Below are 13,756 nucleotides of genomic sequence, written 5' to 3'. Positions count from 1 at the left end.
TACAGCCGCTTGAGATCCCACCACTGAACCGTAAAAAATAATTTTGAGCCAAGACGCACAATGGCCTTTCCACATAATAATCTAAGAACATCCATGAACAACATCGAAATTACGAATTGATCTTGAGCTTTTATTAGTGTTGTAGTACTCACTACCAACTGTAGTAGCCACTATTGGAACTCTAGCAGGATGTACCTTACAATTATGAAAAATCAAATTGTTTCTATCATTCCATATTTGCCAACAAATGAGAGCCTTACTAAGATCAGACAATTATGCCTCATCATTAGCACTCAATTGAGATAGCCAATCAATTAAATCCAACTCGACACCAACAGGGTTAGGGCCAAAGAAAATTCACAAAATTCTTAAGTATAGATACATCTAACAAAAAGATGTTGTTGATTTTCTTAATCAGTATTACAAAAAGGACAAACAAGATTAGTATTAGGAAAGAACCTATGCAATCTCACTTGAGTTTGGAGTCTCCCATGAAAGAGAAGCCAACAAAACATTTTTATCTTTTGAGGAATTAACAATTTCCACATTTTATTCAACAAAACAGCTGAAGGGTGTACTCTTTGGTGCTCAACTTGCAACCAAGTTGCAGACTTAACAGTGAATTCACCATTAGTAGACGGGCCCCAAATAAACTCATCTTGCCTTTCATGCAAAGCAAGATGAATACTAAATATATCTTTCTTACAATACCAATGTCCAACATACTCATTAATAAGGTCTTGTTCCAACTGTAATTAGCAATAAAATCACAAATTCTCACATTCCAATCAATATTCACTCTTTGGGATTCGAGTAAGAGATGGAAATTAAGGAAAGGAAAAACTCAGTTATAGGTCCAGAATTGAGTTGCAAGTGTGGGAGGGATCAGGGTTTTGGGAGTGGGGGTTGGTGTGGTGATTATATTTTTGGGGGGTGTGACGAGATCTAGGCGGGCGGCCGGGGGGGGGGGGAGGGACGGATGAACTGGATTTCCTTTTTTTTTCCTTTCTTTTTCTTCTTCTTCTTATGCATGTTGGGTTGGAGAGGGATGGACGAACTGGGTTTTCTTCTTCTTTTTTTTCCCTTCTGTTTCTTCTTCTTCTTCTTCCTTCTTCTTCTTCTTCTTCTTTTTCTGTAGGTTGAGGGGTGGTGGATTTGGATTGCAGGTGTGGGAGGGATCAGGGTTTTGGGAGAGGGTTGGGGTTGGTGGGGTGATGGGATGTTCGGATCGGGGGAGGGGGAGGGGGTTGGTGCGGTGATGATATTTTTGGGAGGGTTCAGGTATGGTGTTTCGGGAGGGGTGGGGGTTGATGGGTTTTCAAATTTTTTTTTTTTTTTTTTGTTGTTGTTGAAGATTAAGCAGGTAGGGGGAAAGATGAAGGGGGAGAAAGGACGAACTGAGGGTTTTTTTTTTGTACTTCTCTGTATTATTTTAATATTTAAAAAAATATTAAATAATTTATTTTTTAGTTTTTAATAATATTTTAATAATTTTTTTAATAGAAAGTGGTTCCTGAATCAAGCCACGTCAATATTTAACTGAAAAATTTACGGCCAAGTAACAGAAGGTATAACATTGGACCAAATTCATAAGATGAGGTATGACATTATCAATTTTAAAAAATGAGGTATGAAAGTGTCGTGACACCAATAGTTGAGGTAGTTTTTTGTTATTTACCCATCAATATTTTGTGAATCAGTTATGCACGGATTAATAATTTCAATAAAGCTACTCACATCACTGGATTGGGAGTATGGGAGCAGGAAAAACGCAGTTTAAAATCCTGGACAAAAACCTCATCCATACCCTCACCCCTATTCCACCAAATATCATTAGCATCTCTGACCCTTTGTATTTCATTTCTCCTTCTTCTAATAGTAGCATGAGTTTGAAAGTACTTCGTATTTTTGTCCCCTAAATGTAACCAATTAGCTCTAGCCTTTTGAGCCCACATGATTTCCTCATCCCTTAGAGACTTAATGAGTTGTTCAAAAACATTCTTTTCCTCCTCAAGAAGTTGAGGGTTAGGATTATCAACCATTGTCTTAGATTGAATATCACTTAAACTATGCTGCAGGTTTCTTATTTTCAAGGTAATGTTACTAAACACTTGTTTGTTCCAAATACTAATCAAATGCTTAAAAGTACCAGCACAAGCTCTAAAATGATCATTAGGATTGCCATCAAAATGGCACACCCAAGTCTTTTTAACCATATCTTGAAACTCAGGGTGTTGAATCCACATAGCCTCAAACTTAAAAGGAATCCTTCTTTGAGGCCAAAGTTTTATACAAGGTTAAACAAATAGGACTATGGTCAGACCCAAAGATAGGGAAGTTATGCAAATTAAAATCGGGAAAAAGATTCAACCAGCTGGGATTAGCAAGGGCTCTATCAAGTCTTTCAAAAATCACAATGTGGTCCTTATGACAATTAGACCAAATAAATGGAACACCACAAGCAAGCAAAGGTGTAGTCAAACTAAGATTTTAAAAGATTTTAAAAGTGATAGATTTGATAGGATTAAAGAGGATTAAAGACTCCTACAAAATTCATATGGATTTTAAAGAATTTGAATGGATTGTGGTGGATTGTGGGGAAGGATTTGAAATCCTGGGGTGAGGTTGGATTCTTTTTTGTTTTGGTTTTATATACTTTTTGCTTTCAAATCTCACAAAATCCACAACTTATTGAAATCCTTCAAAATCTTAATTTTTTTAATACACTTAGATTTGGATGGATTCTAAAATACTTTAAAATCTTTTAATTGACTACACCTAGATTTGAATGGATTCTAAAATCCTTTAAAATCTTTTAATTAACTACACTATGATTTTAAAGTCTTTTAAAATAATCTCAAATCCAAGTTTGACTACACCCCTATAAATTTCCATCCCTAAGAAAATCATATAATTATTCGCACTTTGAGTTCCACCAATTTTTTCCTCTAAAGAAAGAATTGCATTGAAGTCCCCAATTAGCATCCAAGGTTTGTCAATAGGGTCTAACAAAAGAATTTCAAGCCACAATTGTAGTTGGAGTTCTTTTTGGGGGGTAAGCATAAACAAAACTAACGTACCACTCTATATCCAACTTTATGTCCTTCATGGTACAGTGAAAAAATCTAGACTGAAATGCAATAACATTGATAGAAATAACATCTGAGTTTACATCACTTGTGTGAAAAAATCATTGAGAAATGCCAGTTTAATTTTTAGTCAAATTTGCAACATTAGTTTCAAAATAATATGCAAGTTTAATATTGATGTGTATTTAAACTAACCTAAATAATAGATTAATTTAAACCAAATTAAACTCGCAAGCATACGAATGAATTGTAGTAATATATGCAAATACAAGGTCGATCCCACAGGGATTGCTCTAACACCAATTTAACCAATTAATCACGCTAGACTTAATTAAACAAACAAAGGATAGATTGAATTGAATAATTGATTAAGACTATAATTAACAAGAAAAAGGAAAGAAAATTAATTAAAATAAACACACGACACAAGAAGAAATTAAGAAACAATGGAAGTCTAATGTTATGAATCCGCCAACAACAATCCTATTTACTTTTTCTAGAGCCAACTACTATCCAATTACTATGCCAATGTTAAAGGTTGTTCTTTCTAAGGTATGAATTAATCCGTGGTCAGACATCAACTCTTGTATCTCTACATGATAATTATATCCTATTGGTTAGGCATACAATTAAACACATAAACACCCATTAAGCATAGAAGAATCATGTCAACCAAGTAGGACTAGCTTGATATTGGTCATCCTCACTAGTTTGTCTACTCTTCTTAATCTTAGTTCCAATAAACCTAATTGATTGGTCATCCTCATAGATTTATCTAAATATCTAGATGCAAAATTCCAAAAGGTGATCAGTCATTAGAAATTCGAACCTAGAATAAAATATCCACAAAGATTAAGAATATAACATAGCATATAATCGGATAATAATTAACAAAGTACTTCGTAAATATTCATGTCATGGCTTCATCACAAACCTTAGAAAATAACTTAGTTACACATAGAAATAAAAATAAAAGAAGGACAAAAACTGGAGTCCATGACAAAGCATGTCCCTAAGCTCTTCTTCACAAATTGTGGAGATGGTGAACGATAGTATGGTGTGGGTGATGTCGAGGGATGCGGGGTGGATGGATATCTTAGAGAGAACTTAGCACACCTTATTTACGCTAGCAAAACCCTAAAAGGTCTGGGAGAAACTCTCCTAAATAAAAGAAACTCCTAAACAATTAATGACACAAACTAGGAAAGAATCCTTCTTTGCTTGGGAAACACGTTATCTGTCTTGCACGCCAGTTTTGGGGTCGATTTATGTTCTGGAACATTCTGTAAAAATATGAGAAATGTAGCTTTATCTCTTATCTTTCCAGGCATATATCGTACGCCACTAGGAAAAATCGGGAAAACCTCCAAATCTTCATTCTCCCACAACTGCGCAATTCTGACAGGAAAACAACTTCTGCGGGATTGATTTTGAAACTAGAATGAATGGCTTCATGGAAAATTATGAAATTCGGACACAACGATCTTCAGCCTCTTAGCTTCCTTCTCCAATTGGCCTCTCATCAAAACTCCTTCGGAAAGTCAAGTTATCACAAAAAACGTTCTAAGTGCGCAGATAGACTAAAACTGAGAAAAGGAAAGTAATAAAGCTCTTTAATAATCAATTCCTTAACAAAACTTAGGGATAATTAACATGAAAATATGATAAATAATGCACCTATCAAATATATGCACTCATGTAATGTTAGCTTTAACACATTCAAAAGTTTCTATCGCATCACTTTCAAAACAATATGAAACAAATATGTTAGAACATGTGTACCATTAGTTTGTGTTATTATTAAATAATGTAAGATCAATTTTAATGATTCCACATCACGCTTAACTGAGGCTAGTTACAAATTATTGTAATCATTCAATAATTACTAAATTGGAGTCATTGATTCATCTAGAAGGCTTCCTAAAACGTGCTAATTCCTCCAAAGTATTTCAGGCGATGCCGGAAACGAACCAATGGAACTGAGTACTTCCATCAAGTCCCAAATCCAACTCAATTAAAAAAAGGTCCCAACACAAACAATGCAAAGAAGTGCCTCATTCCTTTCTTCTTGCAAGGCCCACTAACTCCAGGACCAAGTAAGGCGCTCTGCCGCATCATCCCAAGAAAGGAATCAAGTGGGCATGCTCTAGTGTCCCTTCGTTGCCACATATAGACCAAAGAACGGAGGGACAACTAGAGGTTTAGTCAGTGCATCTAGCGCTTTAAATGCAAAGGAAGTGATATGTTCAAACATAAGGGCTGAAGATTCAAAGAATAACCTATAAAAGGTGGACAAGTACTCCTTAAAAGATGTCGGATGAATTGAGAAAGAAATTATAATATTCTAGCCGAGTGCTACTTGTATACCTTGTTCTCAATTATACCCACTTACATTCTTTGTCAATTATCCTTTGTTTGCAAAGCTCAAGTCCATCAAGGGTCAACACTTGATCCATTCATCTCTGTAAGCTTCACAATTTTGAGCATTAACACTACCAATATAAAACTAACATACACTGACATCATATTCCAGAAAATGACGAAAAAATCTCACACTAACATACACAAACATGCATGCAAAAACATCATACTTCAGACAGTGACTACAAATTCATCGATAATATAACAAAAAAAATCACATTGGCGATAAATTAATTATAATTTCAACCTTAACTTACAATAAAATGGTTACTCTGCTCCAGGATTATGAAGAGATGCCATCGTCACCAAGATTAGCCGTCAATTGCCTAAACTCCTTTATCTTCTTTTATGAACCCTAATTTGCTTCGCCAAGAACATCAGTGGATTAAACTAAAGGGCAGGATGAAGGCACGACAAAGAGATGTGTAAGAAATGAAATGTCTAAAATACCCTTGAATTCAATGTTTTTTTAAATGGGTGAAGTGAGACAAAAGAAGTTGAAAATGGTAGTTTCAGGAGCAAAATAAGACAAAACTAGTTTCAAGAGGTAATTGAGACTAAATGATAGTTTTAAGGGGTAATTCAATTAACCAAAGGGACCAATGTTTGTATGTGAATTTGCACTGAAGTTTGCTTGTTAGGTAATTAGGACAACTTAATCTATGATTATTTATCTTAATAATTGGTTTAATTAATTAAACCAAAATAATTAAATCCCCTGTATTGAGGCTGTATGACTTTCGTTATGGCTGCTGTCAAAAAGTCCAAATAGAAACCCAACAGAATCAACCACCAGAGATATAGGCCTCCTCTGGTTTCAAACTCCATGGCAGAACTTTCAAAGTCCTGCACACGTTATTGTTCAACGAATTTTCCTCACAATCTGAATTTTGGTATTTTTGGCTCCAAAAAGTAAACACAAAAAATCTTAATCTCTCTCTGATCAAAGAACTCAAACATGGCTGATCAGATGAAGGAAGACCAACTCCATCAGCCCCATGGCTCAAGGAATCTAGAAGAAGCGGTACCAATATTTTCTGACAAGTCACTTCCCCGGAGAAGAAGAATCAAATTCTGTGGGATTGCACTAGCAGTTGTCATTCTCCAAATTGTAGTCATTGGTGTGCTTTGCCTTACTGTGTTCCGATTCCGAGATCCTAAAGTCACGATGGCGGGAATTTCTGTGGAGAATTTGAGCATGGTGGTTGGGAATCCTACCACAATCAACGTGACGTTGAGGGAGGAGATTAAGCTGAAGAATGCAAACTGGGGTCGGCTAAAATATGACCAAAGTGTTGTGGTTTTGTCACATGAGGGTGTCGCGGTTGGAGAAGCAACAGTTTCAAAAGGGTCTATTGCGATGAGGAGGAGCAAGGAGGTGAGCGTTTCGGTCGAGGCGAAGATTGATAGTGGTGGTGGAGCAAGCCGGGAGATTGGTTCTGGGGTTTTGAATTTGAAGAGCTATATGAAGGTGAGTGGGAAGGTGGAAATGGTGGGGATGGTGAGGAAAAGAAGAAGTGGGAAGATGGATTGCAGTTTCACTATTAGTTTGACCAGGCAGGCAATCCAGGAATTTCACTGCCAATGATTTCCAAGTTAAAATATATATTGGTTTTTTTTTGTCTTGAATTTTTGGGCCTCTATAGTTTTTTTTCTAGAGTGCAGCTATTGTATTTTTCAGCACATTATTGTATGCCTTGATGTCTAAATATTTTTCTGTTTATGTTTTTAAGCTTGTTGAAAGTAAAAATAGCTGAATGAAATCTTCAAGTTTTAATTTTTTAAGCACATTATTCGTGCTGCCAAAAGTTCATCTTTCAAACAGATGGTCTGGTTTGCAGTGAGGATTGAACCCGTCATGGTTGAAACTTGAAGGCAAACGTTGGAGACTTGCAATGTATTTGGTCGTAGATTTGTATTAGTCACTTAAACCACTTCCAACATTACCATCTGGAAGAAAGATGTGAAGGAGAGTATGTGACCATGTCACGGAATCAAATCAGTTGAATACAGCTGGTTGATTAGCTTCACATTTAGGTCATTTTGTTGTTTGCATGACCACAACATATGTTATAATAATGATAACTTACTTTATCAAATTACATAACAATGCGACAATAACATTGATAATTCTTGAAGAGATAGTACGAGCTTACGTAATGAAAGTAGTAGGTAATGAGAAACTTCGTTACAAGTAAATATAGTACTAAAAATAGGGTTATACCTTTTATACAGCTAACTAAAAATATTGTCAAAATTAGAGTGCCGGGGAAAGAAAGGTTTATTTGCACTTAATTAATTGATTAGAGGATCAGGTGGAGAAAGTAGTTAAAGTTAGATGGTAGACTATTGAATATAATTATTTTGTACTTGATATGAATAGTCAATTGAATGAAATAATGGTTTTTGGAATTTATGTGGCTATTGGTCTCATTCAGGTACGAAGGCACCAGCACCCCCACATTTGACATTTCTTAATGTGGTTATTGTCCTAATTAATGTACCATGAACAATGGCATGAATTTGAGAAAGACTGCAATATGACACTTCAAGAAACACAACCTAAAGATGTAGAGACAGAAAACTTATCTCTTTAATGAATGGAGACACTGCAGCTGTGGATGTAAATTTCCGCCTTCTTCTTCTTTGACAAAATTGCACCTACAAAATAATTAACACCTTAGGTCAAGGCCAAGAGCCTCATGCGCCCACGATGAATGGGGGGGGCTTTGGCCGAAGAACCTCCGATGCCAAAGTTAGAATTTAAAGAGAAAAGTATTTGGAGAGTTTTTTGGGATTTTTGCCAAAGTGTTGGAATTGGCTTTTTGGTGAGAATGGGAATATATTTATAGGGATAGGAGGTGGCTAGGGTTTTTTGGGTTTAATTTAGGTTTAATTAGGAGCTACAAAATAATTAGCCAATAACTCCCTTATTAACTTGGCTAATTATTTGTCATACAAAGGAAAAAAGGTAGAAGGAAAGGCTGATTTCTTTTGGGGATGAAAGATAACTGGCCTTTTTGTGGGAGTTAGGGTAAAGTGAATGGTCTAAATGCTAATTAAGGGAATAATTAGCTAATTAACCCATTAATTAGCTATTTATCATTATTTTAGAAGGAATGTTTTAGGAATTATGGAATAAGTATAGTATTTAGCTAATTGATTAGCTAAATAATGAAATAGGAAATATATGAATAAATTAGGTTTTAAGTTGATACCTATTTTGGGCACTTTTGACTTGGTTGAGGGATAATTGTATGCTGCTTGCGCGTAGGAATCCCGGTATGCCCCAAGGGTAGTTTTGTCTTCTTTTGTCAAAAATCCACGTGTCACCTTGTGAATATTTTTGGCTCCACAAATGCCCCCACACCTGTTGGGCTGCTTGCAGAAAAGGGCAGCAGGTGTAAAGATCTTCTTGCTTTAGTAAACTTAGGACTGCTTCCTATTTTGATGTAGATTCTCTCTTTAATAGGAAATTAGATTCTTTTAGGAAAGGGAAATAAATTTCTCTCAAAACCTATTTAAGTCCACCTTAAGTGGGTTATTAAATCAACTTTGGAGAGCGATTTATTCTACCCTACAAGAGAGAGATAGCTTAGAGGATATTTGTTCCCCCTCCTCTAGCAATCTTCTACATCTTGCCCGTGCAAAGGACCATCTTTCGTTGTTTTCTTCGTCTTCTTCGTGCCGCACTGAGGTAAGAAAAAATTAATTTTCCTTGTCTTCTTCTTGGATGGTGCTACCGCAGGGCAACCGTCGGGGTGGTGCGGCACGTCGGCTGGCATGGGCCAGGAGTCGACTCGGCATAGGTCAAGGAGATATTGTGGTAGGGACCACTGCTTTAAGCTGCTCGACTTGGCTAGAACCAAGGGTAGCTTGTGTGGCTGGGGCCGCGGATTGTGGCGTTGGAGCGCAGTACTAGGCGAGTCACATGGCTCATGTCCTTTTAGGCTTTTAGACATGACGCGAGCTAGGCCGGTGATTGAGAAAAATGAAGAGGTTACGGGCTTTATGAGCTGCTGGAATGTTGGGTTGAACTCCCTTGCTAGGTACCACGAATGGCGTTGGCTACTTTAACTCTCTTCGTCAGGAGAATCGTGGGCTGCTCCCAAAAGAGGAGGTGAATAGGATCAAGGCGGATGCATTGGCTCGTCCAATCACTATTGTGGATCCTGCCGCAAGTGAAGGTGGAAAAAGGGATCTTCCCTGCCTGCTCAAGAGATGCCGGCTGAGAAAAAACCAAAAACTTCTTTCACTCGCGCGGGTTCACCGACTGCCTCCAGGCTTGTGATTGACTTGACTTTTTCCAAGGGGATGAAAAATAAGGCTGCTAAATCTGAGCATGTGGCGCCTGCCATGTCAAGAATGACTAGTACGATTGCTAATAAGATTGTTCGGCATAAAGGTTCTGTCATGCCCCTAGTGCCTAATTTTGTACCAAGACGTCTGTTGGGAGCTAAGTCTAGTTCACCTTTGGAGAGGCTTGCTATTATGAAGAGCGATAAGGTGGACTCTGCTGCTAAAGTGGCACCAAGGCCCATTCCTTATGCTGCTGAGACTGATTCGCCTGCTGGGAATGAGGAGACTGCTCGTGTAGGCAGCTATGAGAAATCCACTAAGCCTGCTTCTGGGGAGGCTGCTGAGATCTATATGCTTTTGAAACCAGATCTCTTGAAAACATGGACGCTTGTGCCAGTTTGTTGATAGCGTCAGAAAGGTGTTTGCCCAAGCTCGTTTGCGAAGCATACGACCCAATATAGAAAGACTGTTCTGCTTGCTATGTTGCAAATATAGCAAGGCTACTAAGGAGACAACAAATACTATGGTAGATTCTGAGCTCGTTGCTTTGAAGGGGTCTAATATTTCTGCCCCCACTTCTTTGCAACTTGAGACCGCTCGCCAAAAGATCGTTGACTTGAAAACTAGGCTTAACGCGATCCAAGTTATGCATGAAAGTGCAGAGAAGGAGATTGGATGTTACATACCTCAGATTCAAGATCTTGAGTTTGGAGTTTCTGAGCTTTGTTTCGCTGCTTATGCAAAGGATGAAAAGTTGATTGCTGCATATAATCAAGTGATCCACTTCAAGAGAATCGTCGATAGGCTTGAACCCAAAGTGTTGGAACTTCAAGGTGTACTGAAGATCAACGAAAGTCTAAAGAAGGAAGTGGATGAGCTGGAGAGTATCCATGTTGGTCTGCTCGAGGAAGATGAGCAGCCGAAAGGTGAAAGGCTAGGCTCGGGGTTTCGAGACCTTCTCTATTTCTCTGGAAGTCTTGCTTGATTTTACTTTTGAGGCTTCTATTGGTGAAGTAGTTGGAGAAGTTAGTGCCCAGGCTGGGGCAGCCGAAGGTGAAGCGTCGGATGATACCGCTGCTAAGAGCGTCGTGGCTGCTGAAGGTGTGGCGACCAAGTAGTCGTGGGATGTCCAAGCTGCTATAGTCTTCTAGGTAGCCTTTAGGATTTTTTTTTTTTCTTGTAGCTCTCGTTTTGGTTGAACTCCTTCAGCTTTTGCTAGTTGTTTATAAACATGTTTTCCTTCACTTTTCTTCATTTTCACTTCTTTTGTTCATGCTCTAACCTTTAGACTTGATAAACCAGTGGCAGGCATGCTACTTTTTTATAAGCAGACAAGTTCGCGTAGCCTATGCAGTCGTAGGTGTTGGTGTAGAACTTTGCAAAGTTGTTAGCCATTGGGTTGGCAGCCGGATGCCTTACTTACAGAAGCAGACAAGTCCGCGTAACCACTAGGCTATTAACCTTGACTTTCTCCAATTCCGTAGGTTACGTAGCAAGTATCACAACATTTTAGGACTTGGTGTAGGTTGTTCTACGCTTGGCAGGTGAAGCTTATCGACTACGTAACATGTCGGTAGTGGATAAAACTTCGTATATGCGCACTAGCTTGTTTAACCTTTCACAAGAATGTGCGGTTGTATAAGTCTAGCGCGGCTTTACTGCTCGAAGGGCAAGCCGTAGGCAATCTTCCGGAATCCGTAGGCTACCTTAGTGCACTTGGTAGCAGCTTTAGGGTTCCAGGGTAGCCGTCTATAGGGCGTACTGTGTAATGTGCCCCATCCGTCTCTAGGGCCCGGTTCCCCACGGATTAGGCCAAGAGACCCAAAATCCTTCAATTAGCTAAGCTTTGAAAAAGACCATTGTGGCTACTTTTAGGAATCTCGGCGCAAGCCATCGTGCATCTAGTTATACTAGGGCAGCCAGGCTCATCCACGTCTGGATATTCGGAGTGTAAAGTTTATCCTCTCGTCTTGGAGAGCTGACCCATATGGGTGTCGGGGAATTGGTTTACCCTCTCGCACTGGAGAGCAATTATTTTATCCTCTTCCATTGGAGAGCATGGTTGGTCTCTCAGGGGGCGCAATTCCTGCGATGGGTCCCTAAGAAGGGCACAGTCTTCTTTTGAAGTGCCGGAGTGATCAGTTGTTGTAAGCATGCAGCCGAGCCAAGTTATGATTACTTCTGAATTCCTCATTGAAAAACGAGTGAAACGAACGAGAACTTAGCTGTAAGGTAGGAACTGCATAACAACTGTATAGTCCTCGACTTGTGAGGTGGTGCCCGTCGAGCTTCTTGAGTCTTCGGGCTTTGATGTAATGGGAGGTCACACATGGTACTTCTTCAGATTGTAGGCGCTCCACTACTTTTCTGCCAGATTTAAGCTTGTGGCCATTTCCTTTCGATTGCTCGTCTTTTGGTGGTGCGATATGCCCATAGACATCCAGGGAGTTCATTTGGCCATTTTATTTTCTTACTGGTGGGGGATTTCTTGTGGTAGTCGAGGATCATCTTGGTGGATACTTTGGCCTGCTTATTGCCTTGAGAATATCTTGGCGTAGACATGTGCTACTTGATGCCATATTTTTAGAAGAACTTCGCCAAATCTTTGCCCACGAATTACTGGCCATTGTTGGTGATGATGGATTAAGGGATGCTAAATCGGTAAATGATGTTCCTTCATATGAAGCGTTCTATGGCCGTTTGAATCGTGGTCGTCATGGGCTCTGCTTTTACCTATTTGGTGAAGTAGTCGGTTGCCACGATCATCATGTCTTTGCCCCTAGTAGTCTGGCTGGTGATTAGTTGGGAATCGGAATGAATTGAAAGCTTTTTCCCCGCCAAGTCTTTTGTCATTTGAAGGCCTGTTAGTGGGGCTTCGTACTCTGTTTCATTGTTAGATGCTTTGAAACCTAGAATGATCGCCTACTTGGGCATCGAACCGCCTGGGGTGACAAGGACCATGTCTGCTCCTGAACCTTTGTAGTTAGATGCGCTGTTGACATGCAAATGCCAGAAGTCTCCATCGGGTGGAGCAAGCGCGGATGAAGTGTGCTCAGCTACCTTCGGGGCGTCATTAGGCCGCTCTGTTACGTTGTCAAAGCTAGGCGTGAAGGCGCGATAGGGAGCCATGGAACTAGGGCCATGTTACATGTGGTAGGAGATGCTCAACTGCCGGTATTGGGCCATTCTAGAGCTGAATAATGGAGCAAGGGTCGGCTAGGGCGGTATGACGCGCAGCATGAAGTAATGTTCAACTGCCGGTACATGTTGCTCTTATGTAGAATCTTCTGGGGTGACGAGGATAAAACTTGCTTATAAGTGTTCCTTCCAGTGTTCGTCTGCCCTTGGCGTGTCTTTTGGGCCGAGTTGTTGCGTTCATCAGAAAACTTTGCATCTACCAAGGTCTACGCCTTTATTGTCGTGCGTCTGGATTCGGCGGAATAATGCGTCATGATGATGACTGTGTGCGTTTGAAGGTAAAACTTGAGCTTTCAGGTTACAACAAATATTTCCAAAGTTAACTTTTGAATTTCTAATAGCATCGATGAGAGCTTTTAAATTGTAGAATACAGGTAGTCGGGCCCCCAGCTTTTCTCGCATGATGATAGAGCTTATTGCTGGTCTAGATACCGTCAAACACGTGAATAAGTCATCCGCTGCTTCCGATTTGGATAGTAGGGATGTGACGTCGAGTACTTCTTCAAGTCTTTGAATATGCATTGGCCAGCCTTGTCCCAAAGTGCATGCTTCTCTGCCAGAGCGAAAGAGTGTGCCAGAGTTAGATCTTCTTTCATGATCAATTTTTGAAATAGCGGGTAGTCTGCTAGGAGTTCTTTTTGAAAGGCTGCTCTAGCTATAGAGTTGTTGCATCCAACTATCCTTGCCTTCTCTACATTGAACCTCCTCATATAGTCGAAACGACTCCTTTGGGTTTTTCTTGACGTCGA

The 13,756-nt window shown here is 39.4% G+C and overlaps 1 protein-coding gene across 1 annotated transcript; it reads left to right on the top strand.

The window, feature by feature from the left end:
- Positions 1–6,468: 6,468 nt before the first annotated feature.
- Positions 6,469–7,098, top strand: LOC139197739 (uncharacterized). Its single transcript, XM_070825691.1, has one exon. The coding sequence runs from the start codon at positions 6,469–6,471 to the stop codon at positions 7,096–7,098; it is 630 nt and encodes a 209-aa protein (XP_070681792.1).
- Positions 7,099–13,756: the final 6,658 nt, after the last annotated feature.

The sequence above is a fragment of the Malus domestica genome, chromosome 07 (assembly GCF_042453785.1).
Source record: "Malus domestica chromosome 07, GDT2T_hap1".
NCBI lineage: Eukaryota > Viridiplantae > Streptophyta > Magnoliopsida > Rosales > Rosaceae > Malus > Malus domestica.
This window is presented reverse-complemented; position numbering and strand designations above follow the sequence as displayed.

Coding starts and splice junctions, on each gene's coding strand:
- LOC139197739 (XM_070825691.1), top strand. CDS start 6,469: ATGGCTGATCAGATGAAGGAAGACCAACTCCATCAGCCCCATGGCTCA.